This window comes from Fusarium musae, chromosome 7, assembly GCF_019915245.1.
Source record: "Fusarium musae strain F31 chromosome 7, whole genome shotgun sequence".
NCBI lineage: Eukaryota > Fungi > Ascomycota > Sordariomycetes > Hypocreales > Nectriaceae > Fusarium > Fusarium musae.
The window spans coordinates 1,425,725-1,448,674 of record NC_058393.1 but is presented as its reverse complement, the minus strand read 5'-3'; the positions used below and the strand labels follow the sequence as shown (position 1 = coordinate 1,448,674).

Below are 22,950 nucleotides of genomic sequence, written 5' to 3'. Positions count from 1 at the left end.
GGTGCGCCACAGTGCTGAGGGTGCCTGCGAGCTGACGTCTTTCAAAAATAATTCCATCTCTTCAAATGAACTTACACAGGTTCAAATAAAAACATCCGCCAAAATGTCCGAGCAGAACAAGCCTTCGGCTCCGCGCATAGCAATCAAGTTCGGCGCTACGTCGAGCAATAACAATTCGAAGAAGGCATCAAAACCAAATCCATCCTCGTCCCTAGGGAAGCGGCCACGACCACACGCTTTGGGGGGCGCTTCCGACTCTGAGGATGATGATTATGAGCATCGAGGACGGCATGAGAAGATCACAGGCTTTGGGGTGGACGGAGCGGAGATGGAGCGCAAGGCCAAGGACTTGAGGACGGAAAAGAAGGAATATGTTTTGGCCAGACAGCCAAACCACGACTGGAGATCAGAGGCCAGAGCCCAGAGGAAGAGCAAAAGTTCGCTACCCGAGGAGACAAGAGCACAACAAAACAACGCAACCATCGAGACGGAACCTGCGGATCAGGACAAGGGAATCAAATGGGGTCTGACGGTTAAGGAAAAGGCTGAGGACGCCAACAAGGATGTTGGATCAGAGTCCAAGGAGAAGCCGATCTCGATTGATGACAACCTGAAAAAGCCACCGCCCAAACGAACAGCAGATGACGAAGCATTGGACGCTCTACTAGGCAACAAGGAGGACGATAAAAAGATCATCCATCCAACTGAAGAGGACGCCCGCCGTCACGACATCCAAGGGGCAGGAGAGACCACGCTTGATGACTATGAAGCCATGCCAGTAGAAGAATTCGGCGCAGCTCTTCTCCGCGGTATGGGCTGGGACGGGAAAACTGGCGATAAAGTCAAGGAAGTAAAACGACGTCCGAACCGACTCGGTCTTGGTGGTACGGAGCTCAAAGGGGAAGAGGATCTCGGCGGATGGAATCAGGGCGGAAAGAAGAACAGACGGCCACGCTTGGACGAGTATCGTCGAGAGGAAAGTAAACGAAAGGAGGGTCGCTCCCATGAGGACAGTTACAAGCGTGAGCGTGAGCGTGAACGCGAGAGGGATCGAGACAGCAGGCATGGACATCGTGACCGTGACCGAGACCGCGACCACAACCGCGACCGTGACCGGAACAGAGACTACGACCGGCATCGGAGTCATCGGGACTACGATCGGCGACGGTAGATCAACCAGTCGCGAGTTCGCTATGAAAGCTTACTACCAGCTTACCAAAACGACACAATAATACCTCTGCTCTGGGAAAGGGATCAATTCTTTCCAGAGATGCATTTTTACGTAGACCAAAAGTGATCCTAACTCAGAAGAAAACAAGAAGAAGGAGAAGAAGGACAAAGGAGATACTCAGACATTACAGAGAAGTAAGAATGACACTTTGATCGCGAAATTATACAGTTCAATAAGCTTACAGTGTGACTATAGTCTAAAACAAAGATCCTTGGGTATATGATATGCGTTCAAAGACCACAGCAACCCAACGCCATGCACTTCCCCATGAGCAAACGATACTACCTTGCTGGCACGGTCAGTTTATCCAGTCCCTCATCTCCCCTGCCTGTCTTTATGCTCTCCTCGGCATCAGCCAGCGATGGGAGGCGTTTTTCCTCCCTCGACTTCTTTGTCAAATTAAAGGACCTCCGAATCGACATACTTCGGTTTCGCTTGGATTTTCCTCCATCACGACCTCGGTCTCGATCTGGGTCTACCACATCTTCTAGGGCCTTTCCCTGTTTGAGCGCTTCCAGGGATCTCTTGGCAACGTCCACGTCTTCGAAAATGACTTCCGTGTCAAGGAGAACTCGATCAATCTGTCCCGCTATGCCTCGTTGCTTCTCCAAATCCTGGATCTTCTCTCTCAACTCATCCATTATATGCCATCCCTCCATAACTTCCTTTTCTAACTGCTTTCGCTGGTCTTCTGGGAGCGCATTATACTCCCTCTGCCCTTGGACAATGCGAGCCCGGCGGATGTATTTCTGGGGCGTCTTGGACCGCTCAGCCTGCTTCACAACGCCTTTGAGTGTGTACCCAATCGGGCCAACAATAGCAGAGAGGTTTTTGAGGACCAAGCCTGTCAATCCCATACCTGTACCCTTGACGAATCCAATCGGTCCATTTTCTTTTGCTCCACGGAACGGCAGGCGAACTACTCCTGTGAAGCCATCGTAGACTCCATACGCAAACTCATGCCGGGCCGCCCGGAGGCCAGAATGGAAACCTGTCACTCGAATGGGACGTCGTACCGTATTGTCGCCATAGAGTCGAGGGGCATTGTGAAAACCTTGTGCGAGTGCCATCGAGAGGTCCACGGGCGCCTTGGCGATGGCAGTAGCTGTCCTTTCCACACCGCTCGCTATGTCGCCCACGTATTGACCTCCGGTGTCCCCAGCTGTTGTCTCAGTGTGCAACGAGGCAGCATCCACTGGGTCATCAGAGTCCGCCGGATTGTGTCGTGTTATGTTGTTGCCCGACTTCTTAGATTTCCTAGCGTTCCTCTGATTCTTCTTCTTGCTGATTGTTCTTGTTCTTTTTACCCAATGGTAAGGAACGCTTGCAACGCCGTGAAATGCTTCACCGACTGTGCCAGCTATGGATCCGGCAATTCCTGTGACAGGTTCCCCGGGGCCTTCAAAGTCATTCCATTCCACATGCCTGAGAAGTCTCAGGCGCTTCCAGGTCAACAGGCCGTTGTCCACTAGGATGTCGGCAGCCAATGCACCCAGTTTAATATTGGTGTTTTTCAACTCCCAAACGGCTGTGTGATCTTTGAGGAGGGAGCATCGCAAGAGACTCGGGCTTCTTAAGTTCAGCTGCCTGTGAAATTCTTTGACGGCATTAACAGCGCCATCGCCCTCCTCTGCGATTCGTTTGGCGATTGCTCCAGCGGCATCCCTTGCCTTGTCAGTAAGACAAAATTCAATGCCTTCAGCAAGCTTTTCGGCATTCAGGTGTTTGTATGGCACTGGCTCCGGTCCAACATTTGCGTTGCTCACCATCTTACCCCAAAAGTTTTGGTCGCCGAAGAAGGGAACGATCATTGTAGGCTTGCCACATTTGAGCGCAATGGCTGTTGTTCCGGCGCCTCCGTGAATGACGCATGCTTTGACTCTCGGGAAAAGCCAGTCATGAGGGGTGTTGTCGAGCATGAAGATATTCTCTGGAACATCGTCACCACCAAGTCCACCCCAGCCCTTAGATACCAGGGCACGAACTCCAGCCAGCTCGACAGCTTTGAAGATCATTTGTGTGAATTTGTCTGCATCATCAACAACAATCGATCCAAATCCAATATAGATTGGAGTCTCCCCAGCTGCTAGAAATTCCCCCAGTTCCTTTGGTGGCTCAAAGGTTGAAGCCAAGTCAAGAAATACGAAGCCAGCCACGTCAACCTCGCTTCCCCAGTCTTGTGGCTTCGGGACAAGACCCGGTGACCACAAGTATGTGAATGGCACATGCAGGCGATATGTTGCACCTGGAGCCCAGAGGGTCGAGACGGGATCTAGAGCTAAAGTCTTGACACGAAATTCGTTGACCAGATCTCCCAGGCCTTGCCATACCATCATCTCGACTAGGGGATAAGAGATGAAGTTTGTATATCCAGGGTCCACATTGGAATTCTTGATGCTTGCCAAGGGATGAGGGAAAGCTTGTGTAGGCGTGTAAGGAAAAGTAAACATTAAATGAACAGGAATCCCAAGTGCTTCGGCGCAGTGAATATGTGCAAAGCTTGGAGGATTGGCAATAATAACGTCCGCGACAAAAGGGTCCTTTTCGCCCATCATCTTTAGGTTCTGGCGGTCCGATTCGTCGTCTGTGGCATTGATACATGCTCGCCAGAACCCATCAAACATGGTGGCCATTGCGGCTCGCCGTCTCCCAATATCTCCAGCCTTGACTGTCTCAAGTGTTGGGATCAGACCTGGATTCTTGACCATAAAAGCCATGAGCTCTGATGGATCACCCCCAACAGAGAAGAACTCAAGACCAGAATCTTTTTCGACAAATTCGCGAAACGCTGGATGCGTGGCGATGCGTACTCGGTGCCCATAATCCTCTTTCAAAACCTTGCCTATCTTCAAGAAGGGTTGGGCATCTCCTCGTGAGCCAATAACCATGATCACAATGTTTAAGCGTGCTTGAGGACTGGGATCTGCAACAGCTGTCGAAGAAGATGACCGGCGTGGGCTTTCAGGAGTTTTGAGAGTTGACACATTGTCCGCCTGTTCGGCCTTTGCGGGAGTGACCTTGTTGACAGCTGCACCCAAAGCCTTAGTCAAGTATCCAGTGCCTGCAGTCTCGTTGACCGTGATGCGCAAGCGACCATCCTTTTTGACCTTGCCGGATGTTTGGTAGTTCTGATTACCAATGTTGAAATGGCCGTATTTATCGTCATCATGGCTCGCCTTCCCGCTTGTTTTCTCGCCTGCTTTCTTCTTGTGCTCACTATGATGGGATTCTTGCTGGCTGGTTTGGAGTTCATCCTCGCCAGCCGATGCTACCGAACTATCACTTGAGCTGAGCCTCGGGTCCTCTGGTGCTTCCCAGATCGCCTTGTTCAAATATGAGGTGCCAGCTCTGGCTGGGCCGGGACGAAAGTAGGAACGGTGGTGATGATCGCGCCGTGGCTGCTCAGTCTGCCAGGACTTGGTCGGTCTTGGTCGACTCTTTTGGGCTGGCAACTTCTTAGGTGAGATTGAATCGTTTGCGGGTGGCAGATGTGCAGGCTCTGATTTGACTTGTGTTTGTTGAACGCCGTGGCCAGGGTCGATGTTGTCCTTTGGGCTTCGCGGCGACTTGGGGCTTTCGGGGGACTGTACTGAGGGTGGGATAGGAGCAGGGTAGGCGACATCCCCATGTGTATCTGTGATTAGTGTTGTAGATTGCTGTCCATCGTCATTGTGATGGTGTTGCTCTGATACTTCAAGTTTGAGCCTGTTGGGGTCTTGTTGTAGAGAATCCATGGCGCTATATGGGCAGTTCCTCTCGTCTTTCAAAGGTTTTTGTGATGTATTTCTTGAGTTGTGCCAGAAGGAAAGTTGCTTGGATATGGACAATTGAAGGGTATATCGTGAAGTCCGCTGTGACGAACTGGCGTCGCTATCGTGTCACAGAGTTGTTCGCAAACTTGGCGGTACGGTATGTTAGTTGCTACCGGAGTCGCGAATAGCAGCCCATGATTTAGAGGCGTGCAGTGTAAAAAAGGGTGAAAGGGTGAAAGAAAGAAATGAAGAATCTATGATCAGGGCCAAGGCAGCACGAAGTGTCCTGAACAAATTCCGAGCCGTCCCGTTCCAAGAGTTGAGGCGTCCCCCGTCGTCACGAGGTGGTGACCTTACCTTATGGGCCTCTTTGATGTCCAATGTCAATGCTCCTTCCCAAATTCTGGTTGAGACTTGAGAATGATACAATGATGTCACTTGCCGTGTTATCCACAGCGGAACCCCTTGACGTTCGGGGGTTTTGGGCCTTTTAGCTGCTTTCCATTGCTCCCCAAGACTAAGGCTAAAAGAATTGATGGGGTCACACAAGGTCTCATTCAGAACAAGGAACAGGCGAAGAATCGTCGATGATGCACCGCTAATTTAGTCCTCTCGGGACAGATGCCGCGTTTCAAGCTTCAAAAGAGCTGCATTTATGCTTATGCGTTGCATCGCATCGCATCAAATCGCATCGTCAAGTAGGTAGGTGTCTACAGGTAAGGTGCCCAAGGTAGGTACGGTAATAACAAAGTCTTGTCTACGTGCTCTGGCACCCAACCAGGTCTTAATCGCCAGCCAGCCAGCCTCTCTTAGTCGTGTGGCTCTAGCGAGTCAATGACTTACACATCTCGATCTGGGCGTACAGCAACCAATGTTGTAACTTATCTTTCCGGTGCTAATAAACTCAACCAGTAGTGGCATGTTCACCTACCTAATAACCTGAACCGGCAAACCATCGTCATCCGACTACAGAGTACCTACCTGCATCCAGTGGTGGCAGAACTAAAGACCCCACTCAGTAATAGCAACATGGGCCAGAAACAAGGCTAATTTCCTTGTGCATCGTTGGCCTGAGTCGTGGCTTGGCTTAGACGGACTGTATGCTCCGGGCAGCTTGGGCTATTTTGCACTACCCTATAACTATATTTCTGAACCCCAAGATATCTTGTAAGACCTTGTAGAATTGAACTGAGGAGAATAGGTGATCTTTACTTTACCACTACGGGTAAGATAACTGTATTTATACCAATTTATATCAACTGAGTTTCTGAGTTACAAACCCAAAAACCCCCAGATATGAAGAATATGCCGAGGCTGGTCATAGCGAAACGAAGTGCGCCATGTAAATAATGACATATCTACGTTTCTTAACCCGAAAAAACTGTATACATCGCCATGTACTACGTATTTACAAATGCCGTACTCCAATAGACCCGACCTCAGTCAGCTGCAACGCCCCCATAATCCATAGCCATCAAGCTCTACTGCAATGGGACACGCTCCAGGGTATCTGTCAAGATGCCAAGCTGCATCGAAACCTCTTCTTCTTGCCCTTGTCCATCAATCTCCTTCTTATCTATTGCCTCTCTCAGGCGCTTGGCGGCTGTCAGTAAGGGGCTTGCGTATCGATGCTCAACTGCTGCGGCCATTCCAGCAGGAACCAAGTGCTTGAAATCTTGACCACCAAACAAGAACAGAGCGAAGTTGGCAACCTGAAGGTGAAAGGGTGCGAACTGGACCCAAAACTCCCACAAGGCCTCCAAATCTGTCTCAGCGAAGGACTCGAGGTCCTCAAAAAGGGTATACTGAAGTGTGTCTAGGCAGTCCGGATCGGCAAAGCGGCCCGTTGAGCCAGCCTTGCGGGCGGCAATGATCTCTTCGCGTAGCCATGTCACTGCGCATGCTTTCAGTGACGAGAACATGCAGTTTTCCAACAAGTCTTCTAAAATACCCAATCTGTCTTCCTCGTGGGGGTCTTCGTGAAGGATGTGACCCGCCAGCACAGTCGCTGCATTCCGTACCCGCAATGATGGATGGAAGACGGAAATGAGCGTAAGTAAATGATGGTACGACATGAAGGTTACGTCCTTGTCGTCGGTCTCTTTAGGTCCAATAATGCGCTTCTGGTCGTGGAGCCATAGTGCAATGACTAACAAGGCCTCGACGGTCCCAGGGTTGCTCTCTATCTGCGTCTGAGGGTCATCTCCGAGGAATCGTTTGAGTAAATTGTGGTGCTCAGGAAAGATGTAAGCGTCAGGTTGTTCGTAGTCGGCATCAAAGATATCTGATGCAAACATGCGATAAGCAGTCAAGCAAAGAAATCCACCAGTGGAGAGTTTGATGCCCTCAGGATTCTTAGGATCAGGCTCGACTTCAAGTGGATTCACTGCAAAAGGTGACTGCAAGGCCTTCTTGACCTCAGCTGACGGTAGCTTCGCTAGGCCCAGATCGCGAGCTACAGACTGAAAGAAAATTAATACCAAGATCTCCCCATTGGGAATTGCCACTTACAACCAACTGTCCAACTAAAGCATCCTTGGCTTGGAGCTCGTCGACCTGCTTGAAAGCTTGCAACATAGTAGGTTTCCCCGGCACGATCCTCTCCGGATTGTAATACTCCAAGTGCCGTGCCGCCCACTCAAGCGTATTTGAGTTGACATATGCTTCGAGGATACTCGTAACAAAAGACTGCAAGAGGCGAGATACTAGCTCAGCCTCACCCTCGGCGGCCTGACCTGCATCAGCCTCAGGATCGGGTGCGCTCTTGGAGATGTCGCTGTCTTGAAACGGTGTTTCGAGCTTGGTGCTGGACTGGCGAGTGGGCAGCGGTGGCCGCTTTCTGCCAGAAAGAGACCGAGCGAGATCAATAACCGCGGCTGTAGTTTCGGCACCCTGGGGGTTGTATGCCCGGTAAACGGTCTGCAGTGTCGTGTGTAGGAATCGTGATGGCGCCTTGACCTGCAGTCTTCTGTGGAGGATGCCCAGCATGCCAACCAGAGTGATGAAACTTGCGCTCGCAGAGGCATCTCCGGCCTCAGAAGATTCGGCCTTGGAGTCAAGCACTTCAAGCACCTTGATAATGACCTCGCGGGGGTTCCCAAGGCGGGCAACGGTCTCGAGGCAACCTTGGCTACCAGGGACGGAGATTAGCATCTCCACGAGGTCCCAGCCAATATCACGTGTAAGCTCAGCATCTTCGAGAATATCCTCCAGAGTTGGAAGAACTTCGGGGGATAGATTCGTTTCGACTATGGTGAGGTATGTCAAGGCGTCTGTGGCGGGGGGCCGAGACTCCTTGAGTCTTTCAACAGCTTCGTCGACGGACACCATGATGCTGAATGAATAACAACTGTGCTGTGTTCTCTCCCGATAATTACAGAGATCGATCGTACTCGTCTTATGTATTGACTAGCTCGATCGAAAGGGTCCGGGAGGTTTGACAAGCTATACCTAGTTACTGAGGGGTCGAATCGTTCGGCTCGTGACAGGTCTAGCGTGGTGAAGACAGCACAAGAAGTGAATGATGCTGGGGGCGCAAGAAAGATTGAGAAAAGCAAGTCAATGAGAGAAATAAACGGAAGGGCGAACCTCCCCTGATCGATCTACAGCTTCTTTGTGATCTCGTTGAAATGAGATTGATGAAGGAACACAAAGGAAAGCTAAACATGCGATGAGGGATGACGAGGAGCCTTTAGTGGAGACCTTGCTCACTTAGCGCGGGACACTTTCGTCATCACGCTTTTAGACATGAGCTTGTTTTCCACTCAATTTGGAGGCTCAAGACAGCAACATCACCACACACTCTCTGATTCATGTGTGTATGAATGAGGCCGTTGTTTTTGACAATCATGTCCAGACGGATGGACTTGTGAGAACATTTAACTGAGAGTACGCCCAGTCTCTTTGTGCCTGGGCTAGTCAAGCCAATACCAGTAGTACACATGGATCACTCAAAACGAGGCGCTTGATGTGCTACAGGGGTCAATCTTTGATCCTTCCATCGCCAAGCCTTCACCCACTCACCTTAAAGTTTCATGTCGGCTTCGTTAGTTAGTGTCTATGTTCTGTAGCTTCGACATGAGTTCTCAGCAATCAATAAACATGGCGAAGCAACGTTCCAGTAAAGCAATCCATGGCATCAGCCAACATGTCAATCAAAGGATAACACAAAGAGTTATTATATGGTTTGCAAGTATACATAAAGACAGCAGCCCCCTTTAACGCCCCCGAAGCCCATCCCCAGATCCCCAACCAACACTAAACACCAGACCCAGATGCAATCATACATATTCATACAACCAAATAGACGCCTCCACGTGAGTAACTATAATACATCGCCAAACAAAGCGTACAAAAGAAATATACAACTACGCCCTCCCGAGTTGCCTCAAGGGCGTGGGTGGGTTTACATCCTCGAGTTTTGGCTCCAGCTCTTGCCGGAGTATTTCGGCCACGCCATTTTTCTGCTCTCGTAGGCATTGGGTTTGACTTTCAGGGCCTCAGATACAGAGACAGGCTCGTCCATGGGGACTAGTCTTGGGTATGCTCTGTAAGGCAACACGCTTTGCAATTCTTTCCTGCTCAACGGCTTGTCTTTCTTCGGCGCTGCAGCGAGTTTGGCTTTCTGGACGTCTTTGACAATCTCTCGAAGTTCCACGTCGTCACTGACGATTTGGGCCTTGAGGAAGGGGATTGACTCTTGCGCTGACTCCTGAATACCCTGCATAATAGGCACTCGGGGGGTATAATCGATCTGATCTAGTCTGGGAGCATACTTTGCATCAGGGACGATATCAGGATCTAGCCTTGCAATTTCTCCCTTCTCCAGAAGTGTGCTAATATCGATGCTTTCTCCAGGGGAAATAGGGGTTGGGTGGCTCGGTGTGACGCACTCCATGTCCACTTCTTTGCGCAACACATGGTCAATGTCCACAGCAGAGAAATAAGCACATGACTGAGGAAGGTCCTGAATGCCGACCTGCTGGGAGAACATGGCACGGGTCCACAGGTTGGCAACCTGCAGAGCAAGTGCAGTGCGGTATTTGTCCGTATCCTTGACCAAATAGCGAATTTCGTCGTGAACTGTGATAGCAAGTCGGGCATCAAGGTTGAACCTGCGGATCAGGTAGTCCATGGAAACGATGAGCAGATGGAGGTAGTCAACACCTGATGATTGGATAGCCCAGTTGATTCTCGATGTCAGATAACCACCTTTGCTGATGTATCGTCCCATAAGAGCTTCAGTGATGCCAGCTCCCAGTACTGGCGTTCTTGCCTTATCTTGCTCGGCGAATTCTTCCAGCTTGTTAAAGACAAATGATTCGGTGCCGCCTCTCCAAAAGGGTCGTTTGTAGAGCACCTTGCGGTTGGTCTTGGTGCCTTTAGTATTTGCATATAGTTTCGAAGCCGTTTCCAACGTCTCTTTTTCCGACAGATTGGGGTTAAACTGCCGCAACAAAGTCGCTGCGAACTTCAAACCAGCGCCATAGATTCGACCATAATTGAAAACCTTGGCATCGTTTCTGGTAATGCCAAGAATCGATGCGGTTCGCGAATGAAGATCGGTGCCGGCAGCCTTTGTGCCTTCCAAGGTCATGAACCCAACAGCATTTCCACCGTGAAGCTTAAAGGTTGCGTCGCCGACAAGGCTGGCAATCCAAAGCTCCTCCGAATCAACATCTGCCCCCACAAAGCAGTAGCCTTCAGGTGCCTTTACCATTGCCTTGAGCTCAGAGCCCACTCGATTCTTCTTGGCATTACTAGCAGTAAGCCAGGTATTCTCGACTGCTCTGCGAGTTATAGTACCCATTGGAATAATTTGTGGTAAGATAAAGCCGTTAGCGCTGGCCTCCCTGCCTTTGTGCCCACTCTCAGCTTGTATGCCTTGACGTGAAAGGTCATCTTGATAGACAACCATTTGAGATTTGATGCGGTCCCTCGCGCTGATCCAATAAGAACATGATGCGTTCATTTCCAAAGCCCCTTTAGCATATGAGTACTCAGAGGACAAAATGCCGCTCTCAAAGTAAGCCAAATAGCCCTTTGCCATTGGGTTCGCACAGCGAGCCGTCGGACCATCCTTATGAGGGAGTTTGAAGTAGGTATGGGCATGGTCGTCGCGTAAATGGATCTCTTTCTCGTCGAATTTGCATTCGATCATTTGTTTGGCTGTATATTTCGAGGCTTCCGCTCGTGGTACGCGAAACGTCCAACCATATTTGTCAGACCAGAATAGCGGGTGCCCGTCCCAAGCTAGTCTTAGTAATAGAGGAGCGATTCGCGTTCGAACAGTGATGTTGATAGGGGCATTGTTGGTTTGGAAGAGGTCTTTGTACCATTTGGGCATACCAGGTTTCTTCTGCCTAGCTGCAGGTCTTGGGGGGTCGTTCTTCCGCTTGCCTTTGACCATTTTGATCATTTGTCCTGACCAGTCGAGTTGTTGCATCCAGGGGTCATTTGTGTAGACCTCAGGCTTATCCTTGATCTCCAACGCTTTATCAGTAAGACCAATAAGCCGTTCCTCAACGGCATCATTGAGCTTGTGGTATGTAGCTTCGGCATTGGTGATATACGCATCCCAGGACTTGTCAACCGGCAGAATAACGGACGAAAGGTGCCGGAGGGCTGCGAAACTGACGGGGTGTGGGCATGTCTCTAGGAAGTTGGGGAGAACAATCTGGTAAATACGATGAGTGACTGACACGTCGGCAGCACAATAGTCCAGAAGCTGGTCTAGTCTCTCCAGGATCTTTTCCCGGTCCAGTTCGCTAAAGTCGTCACGAAGAGCTTTGTCAATCGAAATATTGAGGTGAAACTTGGCGACATCACGGAGAGAGTTGACGGAACTTCGTTCAACCCAGAGCTCTTCTTCATCATGCATGCCGCTGGTCATCAATACCGCTAAATCATTATCCGGAGTCTTGCTCGCAACTTGGTCCCGTAGTTCTCGATTCTTCTTATGTCTCATCCAAGTAGGTCGCTGTTGAGAGCACATACCGTTCACAGCGACGTGGAGCGACATTGTGTCGAGAAAGGCATTTCGAGTCTGCTTGACACTATACTCCTCCAACACCCGCGCTCGGTCGAAGCCGACGTTGTGTCCAACAATAATTTTGGCCTTATTCGGGTCGCCTAATGGAATCAATTGTCGATCATTGGTGGTCTCCATTAACAGCCACGGCGACAGCCACGCATACCAGGCAGTCGGACTGGAAGCGCAGGCCATCACAGCAAAGGGGCTGACTTTCCACATAACTTCAGTGTCAAACGACAACATCTCTTCATCAGGAGCCTCAACTTTTTCGGTCTGCCCATCGGGATAATACTTCGTCCAGCCGCTTTGATGTATCCATTTTCGAGGCTTTGGGGGTGGATTGGCGCGGGCGAACTCTTTTGCATATGCCAGATACGGCTCCGCGCAATCCACTCCGAGTTTGTGAAAATGTTCGTCAAGTGTGCGCCCTTGGAGAGGGGGAAGATCGAAAGCTATGGGTTCGGATTTATCGGTATTCTTTCCAAGCAAGTCATGGCGCCTTAGATGGTCTCTTGATAACTCGACCAGCTCTTGTGGTGGAGGTTTGACACCGTCAGGGAAAATCTGGTCAAATATGTGAGAGCTGAGTTGCTGGACGCCTATCTCGTTATATCGGGCTTCGGAGGGCACTGCGATAAAGTTAGTATGATAGGGTTGTGGATGGTGAATCTTTTCTTACGTGCAAGCGTGCTCTTTGGGTTCGATTTGATGCTGTCGGCGACAGCAGCCAGCCATCGGACATGAGCGCGCAAAGCATGACGGCGAAAAGCCTGGTGACGAGCAATTCGGATGAAGCTGGGCGTCGAACCGCGCAATGGCTGAGCAGCAGCCGATATGAGCATAATTAGGTGCAGCACGATAGCATCACGGCTTCTGATACTGTAGTTGATCCGCTAGGATGTATCGGTAATGTTTCGTCTATATCCGGGCTGTGGTTTGACAGAAGCAAGAGATAGCCCTAGATGATAGAGGCCAGGATGATGAATTTGGCATTTGGATGAATCTTGACCAAATTAGTGAGGTGACACCCCTGTTAAGTGGATGACGCCGTGCATTCTTGGTGGGTCTTTTCCCATGTGCTTCAGATAGGAGTGGGGAATGAGATGCAAAGGGTCTAAAAAGATGGAGGGGCATGGTTGGAGGCAAGCTTACAAGGTAGTAGGGTTTGTAATAGAAGAGATATGGCAGAATACATGATAACGTGTGGTATCTTGAAGTAGAGGCAATGGCCCGAAAAAAAAAAAAAAGCTGGCATGAGGTGATTTGCTACAAACGTCGCACCTCTTGCAATCTTCAGTCCTCTAATCTACTAGGTACTGTAGTATGTAGTACGAAAAGTTATGCCTAAGGTGCTGACGTTAGACTTTAGTATTGGCTTCGATGTCCTGAAAGATACCTATTGATGTTTATGCAAAGCCCAGAATCGTTGCTTCAGAGGGTTTGTCTGCAATTAGGAGAGATGAATCTCGTGTGACGAATGCTTATAGGTAGTTTCACTGTCTTGTAGTTAATTAATATGGTGGTAAAGCTTACATCAAGACCATCATCCACAAGACCATGAAAATGTCCTTTCAACCTACCCTTGTGTTCTTGAGATGATTGCTTAGCTTGAAAACCAGGATATGAAACTAAACACTAGAGGGAATCCCCGTTCATCCCTTGAAGTTTTCCTAGTTCAGCTAGCTATCCGTATAGGTTCCTGATGTTGGAAAGAATTTCGGTGGCGTCTGGACTCAGTCGTGTATCCCAACCCACAAAGCAGATGGAAATTGCCGTGGATACGGTTTGCAACACAGAACACCAGCTGTTATTGAGTTGTGTTGAATGGAAACATAGATTTGAGCAAACTCTGGTATTACTTGCGTATGGAATGTCTCGTCGAGGTCTATTGCGATATGCATCATGCAGGGACCCGAACTTGTCCAAGGCAAACGTGAACGCCATCATCCGAGTGATGGTGGAATGATGACACTAGCAAAAAGCTGCATATCCGAGTCTCGATATCTGATGATATCACCATAGCCAGGTGCCTTTTGACTGTGGCTGTCAACAGTTAATGGATTGCTACTATGCGGAGGTTGGGTTGAGTGGGCAAAGAGAGGGAATGATGTTTGTTCTCTTACAGTTCATACACTCGGTAGAGATCAGTGAATGGGCAAGATCAATTTAGGTAGGTACATACTTATCCAGGTTGTCAGGTACCTTAGTAGGTATTAATGCAGGGTTGCTCAGCAGGCATGGGTTGGATGTTTTCTGGCAATAAGAGGCTTCCTGCTGGCAGAGCCGAGACCCCTTGTTGGCTCACACTCACTTCCATTCGCATCAATCAGCTCGGCTCAGCTCCCGCAGCCGGTTATTTGATCCCGAATGAGTTATTATATGTTTATTACTATATGAATGTTATTTCTCATACTGTTTGCATCCTTTAGGTGTCCCCGACTTCTTTACCCTTCCATACTCAGCCCTTTTGCGATACAAAGAGCCCTTGATACTCTCCCTGCTCTTGATGTATCGCGCGTCTTTGTGTCGTCGTTCTCTGTATTGACCTGGGCTGTTTCATCCCTTCTTCCACTCTCAGCCAGCCAGGGCAAGCTTCTGGTTTCAACTCACATCCGATTCGTACAGCCCGAGTCCAAGCTCAACCCTGCCCAAGACCAAGGCGGCCCGCCCAAAGCCAGGCCGGGTTCAGTGGGTTGTTTGGTTTAAAGAGTGGTGCATCTCCACGCTATTTGTACCATTTCTTCCCTTCCCTTCCCGTGACATTGACGCCCACCAACAATGGAGCAAGAATTCTTGTATATGGATTCTCTCCTCTCTTATATGTTGCAAGGTTAGAGATTCAAAATTCATCCTCACTTCTCTACCCGTATTTTGGACATTATTTTCTTGCCTTGCCTTGCCTTGCCTTGCCTTGCCTTGCCTTGCCTTGCCTTGCCTTGCCTCTGCCTTTGTCCCTTCTTGCTTCTGCCACGCTCTAGCCGAATCCAATGTCCCCACGTATTCCACGGTAGCAAGTCAACTCCTGACGTTCCTTTGTAACCGATTGAAATAGGCAACGCCGACTTGTTTTTGAACTCGGCAAACGACTATTACTCTCCTCCGATAACAATCTCCATGTCAACCACCACGAGGATAGTGTCACCTCCTGATTTTGCTGGAGCTCCACACTCAAATACACAACCGCGTTCGCGTGCTCAGAGGACAGTCGACTTGGATATTGATGGAATCAGTGCCAGTGCCAGTGGCAGCAGTGGCAATAGCAGCAGCAGAAGCAGCAGTGGTGGTGTTGGTGCGAGCCGCTCCCACATTCGCCAAACAACAACATCATCGTCTTTACCTCTAACGTACCTCTCTTTGCCACCATTGATTTCCAACTCTCGCCTCCGTCCTAATCGAACACCAAGCCCATTAACAACCACCCAACAGCCGAGGCCATCCGACTCCCCTCCACCCCAGAATATCCAAACATCACTTTGGGGAGAACCAGCGAGCGCATCATCAACACACTTTGAGCTTCCGCCAATCGGTTCCTGGGAAAATGACCATTCCGAGTCTTTGCATAACGCCGATTTAGAGAATTCACTGCTCGCTGCCGAGATCGAGGACGATTTCCTCGCCGACCTTGCCGATGGTGATTTTTCGTCGCCCTCATCGTACCCACCGTTCACGAACCCCGATTCACGGCCGAGTCAGTCCCATAGCGTAAGCCTTCAATCAGCCGTTCAGGCTCCCACGCCGCATCGTGCATTCCGCAACACCACCGCATCCGCCACCACAAATACAACGGCCCCAGAACTATCGTCCACCAACTGCATCCTCCACCCTTTTGGCCCTGAGCGAACAACAACACAGCTCTCCTCGGCTAGCAACTCTACTGGCGAATCTCAAGCATCGTTGCCTGTTTTCGACTCCCTCGAGGAGAACGACTTCTTCTTCGATAGTCCTGCAAGCTCCTTCTCCGAAGCTATGCCACCCGCAACTCGGCGAAGTACCACAGCTGCGGCTGCTCGAACTGGTTCAGTACACGCGAATAAACGACGAAGAACATCAACGACTGCTGCACCCGCGGCCCCCCCGCGGCCCCGGCCCACGTCGAGACAGAGAAAGTCACCCGCAACCAGCAAAGATATGAATGCTGAACTATTCGGCACAAGCCCAACTCGGTCCCCTATCGACGTTGAAGCCAAAGCCGAATTCGACACCATCGATCTGACCGAGACCAATGAAGTGTTCGAGGAAGGTCGAAAGCCAGAAAAGGATGATCGCGTCAAGCTTGCTGCCTTTCAATGTGTCATCTGTATGGACGACTGCTCTAACCTCACAGTCACACATTGTGGTAAGTGATTCCGGTTCTGATTTTGAAGATTCATGTACGATTCTAACACAGCCCAAGGCCATCTATATTGCGCTTCCTGCTTGCATCAGTCTCTTAATGTCGACGTCACCAAGGGAAAATGTCCCATGTGCCGTCAAAGACTTGACCTGAAGCCTCGAGAAAGCTATAACAGCAAGACCAAAGGATACTGGCCCCTTGAACTGAAGCTCATGACTGCCACACGGAAAGGAAAGCGCAAGGCCAATACACTGTCTTGATGTGATCGACAACCATCTACGATGGGCGACTGCTGCGATTCTCTGGACCCATAGCGCAGTTGAGCACTTGGTTCAGAGTTTGATGGCTGACTCTAATGCACCGTCGTTGTTGATACGTGGCACTCCGTTTAATCGACTTGATCGACATCTGCGGATACTTGGAACTCGTCACAGGTACGGGGTTGAGCTAGCCGCCACACGCCCTCGTGGCTTATATAGTGTTTTCTTCTTTAACGTTACGGCGGGCGGGTCACTTTGGGGCGTCAGATAAAGATACCCAGCATTTACATGGATAAGGGGAACATAGGACTGCATTGTGCATTGATTTAATACGCAACAACGGTTGTTGCGTCGCTCAGGAAATGGCGCACTCGGAGTAACTAAGGTGGCCAGGCGAAGGATATACGTATCATGCCGTACCCATGAAAAGGACACAGACTCACTCATCCATCGGGTTGACCGTTTGGTGTTTAGGCAACAGTATATGGCGCATAGACTTTAGACCTTTGATACAGTTTGATTTGCTTTGTGCCGATCCCAGTTGTCGAATATTTAAAGCAGTGATTATGAACCGAGATGTAAGATGTCAGAATATGTCAAATGCAGCTGTTGAAAGCATGCCCATCCCAATTGCGTACCATAATGAAGTGTAGAAGAGCCCATGTTTCTCTTCCCACCATGGCCTTGGGCTCACAACTGGTAAAATCAGCACGAGGGTCGCTTTCCATGTCTCGTCTTGGCACTAATGTGATTGATTATTTCACCTATACAGACTAAACCACACTCAAACGCATATTCCATTCCACGCTATCCTGCCAACGCCGCCTAACTCTACAGCCTATATCCCATCTTGACACGCATTCCTTTATGTCATTGCAAATTATATCTAGGGCATCTCTCCTTCTCTTGGACTGGCTTAGTGGAAGAGACCGTGGCTCTGCTGCTTCGGCTCAGGAAGGACTTCATTCTCGAACTGCAAGTTTGTTAGTTGCTTGGTTGTGTATCTGAGGGAGTGAGCAAGCGTTACCTCAAGGAACCGTGTCGCTGCGATGATAACCATTAGCCCTTCAGCCAACTCTTCAATATTCTGATCCAGGCCCTCATCCGCGTTGCCGCTCCCGATACCCGCGCTTCGTTTGAGGGTATGCGTGACGAGCATCCGATGCTCGGTAAGGAATTTGCGGCCCTGCACCACGTTGTGGCTACCGCGAGAGACAAGGGCGGCACCGATAATGCGCACGACTTGAGCAAGAAGGCCATAGTGTTGCTCCAGAGCACGAGGGTTGGTGTTGTTGATTTGAAGTTCGGGATCTGCTCCAAAGAGACCTGAATCCTCAAGTGATCGGAAAAGGTTGGAATGGATGATATACTTGGCTCCAGATCGTGTCTGCGCAAGCTCAAGGAGTAGAGCAAGGCGAGCATTCTGGTAATTCTGCTGCTCAGAGGTGCCTGAACAAAAGAGTCAGCAGTAGTTTCGGCGAGGAAGCAAACAAAGACGTACCTGATGTGAAGACTTCATGCCACTCTTGCATGATATTTCGCAAAGAATCCACCATGATGCCAATGAAATTAAGTCGGTTGAGAGTCTCTACGACATGGCCATCGCTCTCCTGACGCCCTAAGCTGATGAGAGCGTTGAGTAGGATCAGTGCCGCTGTCTGGCATTGAGCTTCACCACCGTAGGCATCATCACAGATAACATTTATCAAGCGCTCACCATACACTTGGATCGTCTTGATAGTCTTGGGGCGATTCGAGATCAGAGATCCTTGATCAGCCATGCCAGTCAGGTAGCGATAGCAGATACCATAGTAAACGGATCTCAACTCCGGGGTTCCAGCCCACTTGCCGATAGCTTGCAAGCAGATCTGAAAAAGTTGAAAGAGTTTGTCACTCACGAGATTACCGATGGCTGAGCCTCGCTTGTCGTCTGCTGATGCTGAGAGGTCAAGCTTGAAGAGTAATATCTTGGCCAGCCGTGCAAGCTCGAAAGCCTCATCTGGTCGTTCAGAAGCAAATGCTTCTAAACTGGGTAGAATCGATTGTAGGGCCTGCAGGAAGAACGAGGTTTGTGCTGAGCCCTTGAAATCATTCGACTCGATCATAACGAGTAAAAGTTTTGTCCATGTCTTCAGCACCTTGAGGCTCTGTGTCGTGAGCTGCTTCTGTCGATTTGAAGAGATAAGGTATTCTATTATCATGCCTTCTTCGCGTTCGATAGCGGCCAGATCTTGAGCTGCAACCAATGCCCCCGATCCTTGAGCCTCACCTCGTTTCAAAAGCAGAACTTCTTTGACTCGCTCGAGGTTGTAAATTGGGTTGGAGTCTGCGTCGTTCTCAAGACAGGCTGAGAGGTCGATGTTTTTATAGTATTGAAGAGGGGGCAATAGAATCTCCCAAAGGCCCTCTGGGAGGAGGAAGTCGTAGAGGTCGAAAATAGTTGGAATCGGTATAGGTGTGTTTCCCTCTCCAATGATCTGACCATTCAGAGCCTCAAAGATGCGACGCTTCACGCTGGGCATACGGTTCTGAGCTATACTACAAAGCTCCATAGCAATGTATTCCAAGCCCATACTTCGGAGAGACAAGAAATCGATTAGAGCCACAGCACCATCTGTCACTGGGAACTGCACCATGGCGACATTCTCACCTTCCCAAGGGAGGTCAGGATTGATGACTGTTTCGCGCAACAAAAGGTGGAAGAGGATCTCATTCTCACGAAGTTCCTCGACCACAACAGGTGCAGATAGGGGCGAACTCCAAAGGATGTGTAGAATGCGCATCACACGTGATTTGATAGCGATGAGCCACTGTCGCATTCCTTGGGCATCGCCAGAGGGAGCCTCCAGGAGTAGTCTTAATAATGTGTGGAAGAGGGAAGTTCTCGAAGCGAAAGCGCCCTTAGCATCCACTGACACAGAGTCAATGCCGCACTTGAAGCCGAGGAGCAAGTGTGCAATCGTCGGCTTGCGGGGCGTCTCTTGTAGGCATTGATATAGGAAGTCGAGAATGTAAATTTTGGTGACATAAGCTGGGGAGTCTGCTTCACGCCCAGTTTCAAGAGGAGTTATCAGTTCCGAGACAAATGATCGGGATATGGCTTCGTGTTCACCGTTCGCCTCCAAGGCCACAATAGCCTTGTTGCGGTGCATTTGACGATTAGAGCCTGACCAGACAGCAGTAATTTTCGACGAAGAAGACATCTTCTCGAGCAACTTTAGGCATGCAAGACTAAGGTCTGGGTGTCCGATGCCACAATAGTTGCCTAGATCGACAACAAGATTCAATCGAGTTACTAGGCCATCTTCAAACGAGGCAAATGCGGCATTCGATACAGGAGGTCGGCGCTGGTTTGATTGGAGTTTGATGATGGGCCGAACAAGGTTGAGATAGGTGGCTTGGAGGTCAAGGACCTTGCTAATAACCTCAACGGCACGTAAGATGCCAAGAATAAGGGGCGAGTCTGGTGCAGCATTCCCAACATCTACAGGCTCTTGATGAATCGTGTTGAACAGAGCGGCCATAACTTTTTCGTTAAACATCCATTCCATCACTCTGGCAAAAGGATGCATGCGGACATAGGTGGCTAGGTCGGTAGTTGCGATGACTCCATCAACGTTGATGTTTGTTTCATTAGCCATGATAATAAGATCCTCGTTGAATGTGTTGAGGCAGACCAAGATGAACTCCAGGCAGCTTAAGCGAAGAACGCGAGTTTGGTTCACATCTTGAAGATCATTTGCCTTGGTAGCAAAAACCAGTCCCATCACGAAGTCGACATAAACCTCAATACCAGGCATGCGGGAAGCCGAGCCGAGATTTTCGGGGAATGGCAATCCATCATTGAGGGGACTGCTATCGATGGCTGGAGATATAAGAGAAAGTAGGAGTTGGATAAAAGACTCGGGGTCTTCAAAGCCATTGCTAATTTCATCAAAGATACGGTCCATGGAGACAATCGGTGATTGCTGAGCTTGGCGAGTGATTGGATGAGAAGCGTACCCTCCTGTGATCCAGGTATCAAGGCAATTCCACATAAGAATGCCCTCCTGAAGCGACTTTCGTACCATTAAAGCTCGTAGAGCCATAAAAGTACAGCCGCGTAAACGCGGGGGAATGGGACTGCTTGCGAGTTCATATAATGTTTCGACCAGGCTATAATTGGGATTGTGAAGGAGAAACTGTCTGGTTGTCTCACTTTCGCTGGCCAGCTTTGACATTAATCGGAGGTAGCATTCAAGCATCATGGCCGACTCTGGTTCGGTCTCTGCTTGATCACTGCTCATCTTTTCATTTCGATAACGAATTGTCTGGGGCGGTGTTGGCTTCTGTCTTATCTTGGCAGAGAAGAAGTCGAGCTCCCTGAAGATTTGTGCCCACGTCAAAGACTGCGATTTTCTCATCTTCCCGGATGAATGATGGCCCTCATCCATCAAGAACTCGTGTGCAGCAGAAGCGCACTCCTCGTTCTCCGAAATAGCCTGGAGCATCTCGCAGAAAGCTGTTACCAGAGGCGTTGAGGCTCTACGAGAAGCCCAATGCATGAAGCCAGCCAGGTTACTGTCGGGATCGGACCAAAAATTCATAGCAGCATCGGGTCGGCCCTCATAAGCGTACGCAATGACCAACAAGAATCTTTCGAGATCGAGATCCTGCTCGTGAGTCTGGCTGGATTGACGTTGCTCATCCTCCTCCACCCGAAGTTTTCGTAGGACATCGGGAAGGTTAGAGATGAAGCCATCGACAAATACTTCAAGCTGGAGCATCAGAGTCAATTGAAAGAAGTCGGCGAACGGTATCGCATCCGGTGCTAATGCGGGAGACTTTCGCTGGAGCCATTTGCGCATGCCTGCTCTCACAGGGTCGTGCCAGTCAGGAGACTTAACATCAGCAGCGATAGAAAGAAGAAAGTCAAAGGATCCATCCTTCAAAGACTCTAGGAAAGCTTTTGATCGTTGTCGATCCTCCTCATCTAAGTCGGTGTTGGGGGGGATTGCAGCCTCCGGAGGATCATCCACATAAAAACCACTATACTCAGCGAGCCACCAAGCACGGAAAGCAGCCTGTAGCTGAGACAATGGCCACAGAGGACTATCTGCAGGAAAGAGTTTGCCATTCAGCTCACGAGCCTTGATGAGATCATATCCTCCTTCCGCAGACCCGAACACCGAAATGTACGCTCCAATTGATGGTATAAGGTGAACTAGCAGAGCATCGTACCTATCAACTTTCTGGAGAACCGAAACGAAGTCAATAAAGTCTTGTGTTGACCCTTGTCTCATTTCAATGCTCCGGCAGAGGATGACACCCAGTAGCTCGTGTTGTTGCATCAAGCTGACTCTGGAGAACTCGATAGTCTCCATCTGCTCAGAGATGCCCCCTGTTGTAGTTTGACCAAGAGTCTGGGCGGCAGCGATCTTGTCTCCTATCTTCTGAAGCCAGGCCTTAATCTCCTTCATGGAAGCCATGCATCTAGGTACTATCCGCTTTGTAGCATCTGTCCCCATGCTTGGCTGAAGCAAACGCTCTGCCACGTAGAGCTTGACGCTCTCGAGAGCTTCGGTGTCGGCAAGATCATCGTCGAGGCCTTCTAGCTCGAGGAGAAGTCTAACAATGTCCAGAACGTATTTGCGCTGCTGGTGGAATCGGATAATGGCACATTCGAGAAGGGATCGGCCCAGCGTGTCGGGGTCTTCTTGGGATTCAAGTAAACACCGGGTAGATTCGAGCTCATCAAGTTCTACCTCGTCAGAAAATGTGAGAACGTCTTGCTGGAAGTTGTCGTTTATTGAGTACTCGTCACCGTCAATGACGACTTTGCCTGTGTGATCAGTTAGATGGGAGAGAACCTTTAGTTGCGCCAACAAACTCCTTACCAGACTTGACAGCATTTCTATTGTCCCCTTTCCTTGCTGGTTTGTCCCATAACTTCCCTAATTCTGTCTCAAAGACCTGGACGAGAAATTCGTTGCCCAGTGCCTCTGCGCCCTCCACGCGACCTTCGCGTAATGATAGAAGCCCTTGATGGAAAGCTTGGAGGGCATCTAAAGCGGTGATCTCGGCCATTTTTATGGTTCAATGCTGTCGCATGTTGATCAAAGAGGCGACAGCGAGTGTAGGATACAAGCTGCAAGATTTGCACCGTGGTGCGTAACGTTTCGCAAATGTTGAATCTTTTTGTCGATGGTTGTTAGTGGTCGCGGTTTTGAGATTCTTCACTTTGAGCCTTGTTGACTTCTCCAGTAGGTGAGCTCATCGAGCTATTTGATTGGTTGCTTCTTAGTGGTTTAGGCGGTGAGAAGCTTTCTGCCGCCTGAAAGCTCTAGGAGCTCTCAACCCCG

At 49.7% G+C, this 22,950-nt stretch overlaps 6 protein-coding genes across 6 annotated transcripts; 2 read left to right on the top strand and 4 right to left on the bottom strand.

The window, feature by feature from the left end:
* Positions 1-103: 103 nt before the first annotated feature.
* J7337_009632 (uncharacterized protein) lies at positions 104-1,171 on the top strand (the record flags this gene model as incomplete). Its single annotated transcript, XM_044827227.1, has 1 exon — positions 104-1,171. One exon carries the CDS (start codon positions 104-106, stop codon positions 1,169-1,171), a length of 1,068 nt encoding a protein of 355 aa, XP_044677821.1.
* A 341-nt stretch (positions 1,172-1,512) lies between these two features.
* On the bottom strand, positions 1,513-4,965 carry J7337_009631 (uncharacterized protein; the record flags this gene model as incomplete). The annotated part of the gene is made up of 1 exon (XM_044827226.1): positions 1,513-4,965. One exon carries the CDS (start codon positions 4,963-4,965, stop codon positions 1,513-1,515), a length of 3,453 nt encoding a protein of 1,150 aa, XP_044677820.1.
* A 1,499-nt stretch (positions 4,966-6,464) lies between these two features.
* On the bottom strand, positions 6,465-8,313 carry J7337_009630 (uncharacterized protein; the record flags this gene model as incomplete). Its single annotated transcript, XM_044827225.1, has 2 exons — positions 6,465-7,445; positions 7,495-8,313. 2 exons carry the CDS (start codon positions 8,311-8,313, stop codon positions 6,465-6,467), a joined length of 1,800 nt encoding a protein of 599 aa, XP_044677819.1.
* Positions 8,314-9,388: 1,075 nt separating this feature from the next.
* Positions 9,389-12,858, bottom strand: MIP1 (DNA-directed DNA polymerase gamma mip1; the record flags this gene model as incomplete). Its single annotated transcript, XM_044827224.1, has 2 exons — positions 9,389-12,645; positions 12,696-12,858. 2 exons carry the CDS (start codon positions 12,856-12,858, stop codon positions 9,389-9,391), a joined length of 3,420 nt encoding a protein of 1,139 aa, XP_044677818.1.
* Positions 12,859-15,130: 2,272 nt separating this feature from the next.
* Positions 15,131-16,609, top strand: J7337_009628 (uncharacterized protein; the record flags this gene model as incomplete). The annotated part of the gene is made up of 2 exons (XM_044827223.1): positions 15,131-16,352; positions 16,404-16,609. 2 exons carry the CDS (start codon positions 15,131-15,133, stop codon positions 16,607-16,609), a joined length of 1,428 nt encoding a protein of 475 aa, XP_044677817.1.
* A 916-nt stretch (positions 16,610-17,525) lies between these two features.
* On the bottom strand, positions 17,526-22,675 carry J7337_009627 (uncharacterized protein; the record flags this gene model as incomplete). Its single annotated transcript, XM_044827222.1, has 4 exons — positions 17,526-17,582; positions 17,637-18,058; positions 18,111-22,430; positions 22,486-22,675. 4 exons carry the CDS (start codon positions 22,673-22,675, stop codon positions 17,526-17,528), a joined length of 4,989 nt encoding a protein of 1,662 aa, XP_044677816.1.
* Between the last annotated feature and the right edge of the window lie 275 nt (positions 22,676-22,950).